Raw genomic sequence first — 764 nt, forward strand, 5'->3', positions numbered from 1 at the left:
CTGCTTGAACCCCGGTAATCGCTGCTTGCAGCTATATTTTTAATTCTAATTACTAACATCCAAATTCAAACTGCAATCCTGCATCTGGTTTTGCTACACAGGGGAGTTAATCTGGTTAAGAGTTACGTTTTCATGGAGTGGATATGTAGTATACATAAGAAAATTAATTTGTATTTTGGCCATTTTAAGTAGTGCTTAGCACCTCACCTTTGGTTTTGGATGAGTCTACACTGCTTGTGGCATCTGAACTTTCAGCTTTGGCATCTGAAGAGGTGTTTTCCGTCAATTCAGTGGACTTCTCTTTGTTTCCCTCCTTTTCATTTTCTTCATCTCTGCTTCCTCCATCCTTTTCTGCTGATGGTGAGGTGGTCTCTCTCTCCCGGTCCTTATTCTCCTCTTTCTTTGCTGGACTGGGGGATTTCTCACCTTCATCAGGAATCTCAATGATCTGAGAAAAAAGAGGGGACGTGGAAATGAAAGTTGGAGACAAGAAGAAAGACAAAATGAGACAGGCAGGTGTTTACAAAGGGAAAGTGTTTAAAAATACAGAGAAGAGAAACAGGAAGGTGAAGTGAAAAAATGAGACTGTAAATAACAAGTGCCTCATCCTCCTGTCTGGAGCCTTTCGTCTCCTTCTCTCCATCCCCTTCCATCTTCTCCTCCAGCTCTTTTACGTCATCGCTCTTGGAAAGGTCTTCTGTTTGGATAAAAGGGAGTCAGATTAATGTGTAATGATTGGCCATGCAGAGATACTGGACAAATTA

The 764-nt window shown here is 41.5% G+C and overlaps 1 protein-coding gene across 1 annotated transcript in view; it reads right to left on the bottom strand.

The window, feature by feature from the left end:
* Positions 1 to 57: 57 nt before the first annotated feature.
* LOC107578361 (chromodomain-helicase-DNA-binding protein 4-like) overlaps positions 58 to 764 on the bottom strand; it is a gene marked incomplete at both ends in the record, with an annotated part of 2,466 nt that continues 1,759 nt past the window's right edge. The window contains 3 exons of the mRNA XM_016264332.1: positions 58 to 93; positions 208 to 448; positions 603 to 697. Coding sequence (XP_016119818.1) covers positions 58 to 93; positions 208 to 448; positions 603 to 697 — 372 coding nt within the window. The remainder of the gene's footprint in view (positions 94 to 207; positions 449 to 602; positions 698 to 764) is intronic.

The sequence above is a fragment of the Sinocyclocheilus grahami genome, unplaced genomic scaffold (assembly GCF_001515645.1).
Source record: "Sinocyclocheilus grahami isolate Dianchi unplaced genomic scaffold, SAMN03320097.WGS_v1.1 scaffold9907.1, whole genome shotgun sequence".
In the NCBI taxonomy this organism is placed as follows: domain Eukaryota; kingdom Metazoa; phylum Chordata; class Actinopteri; order Cypriniformes; family Cyprinidae; genus Sinocyclocheilus; species Sinocyclocheilus grahami.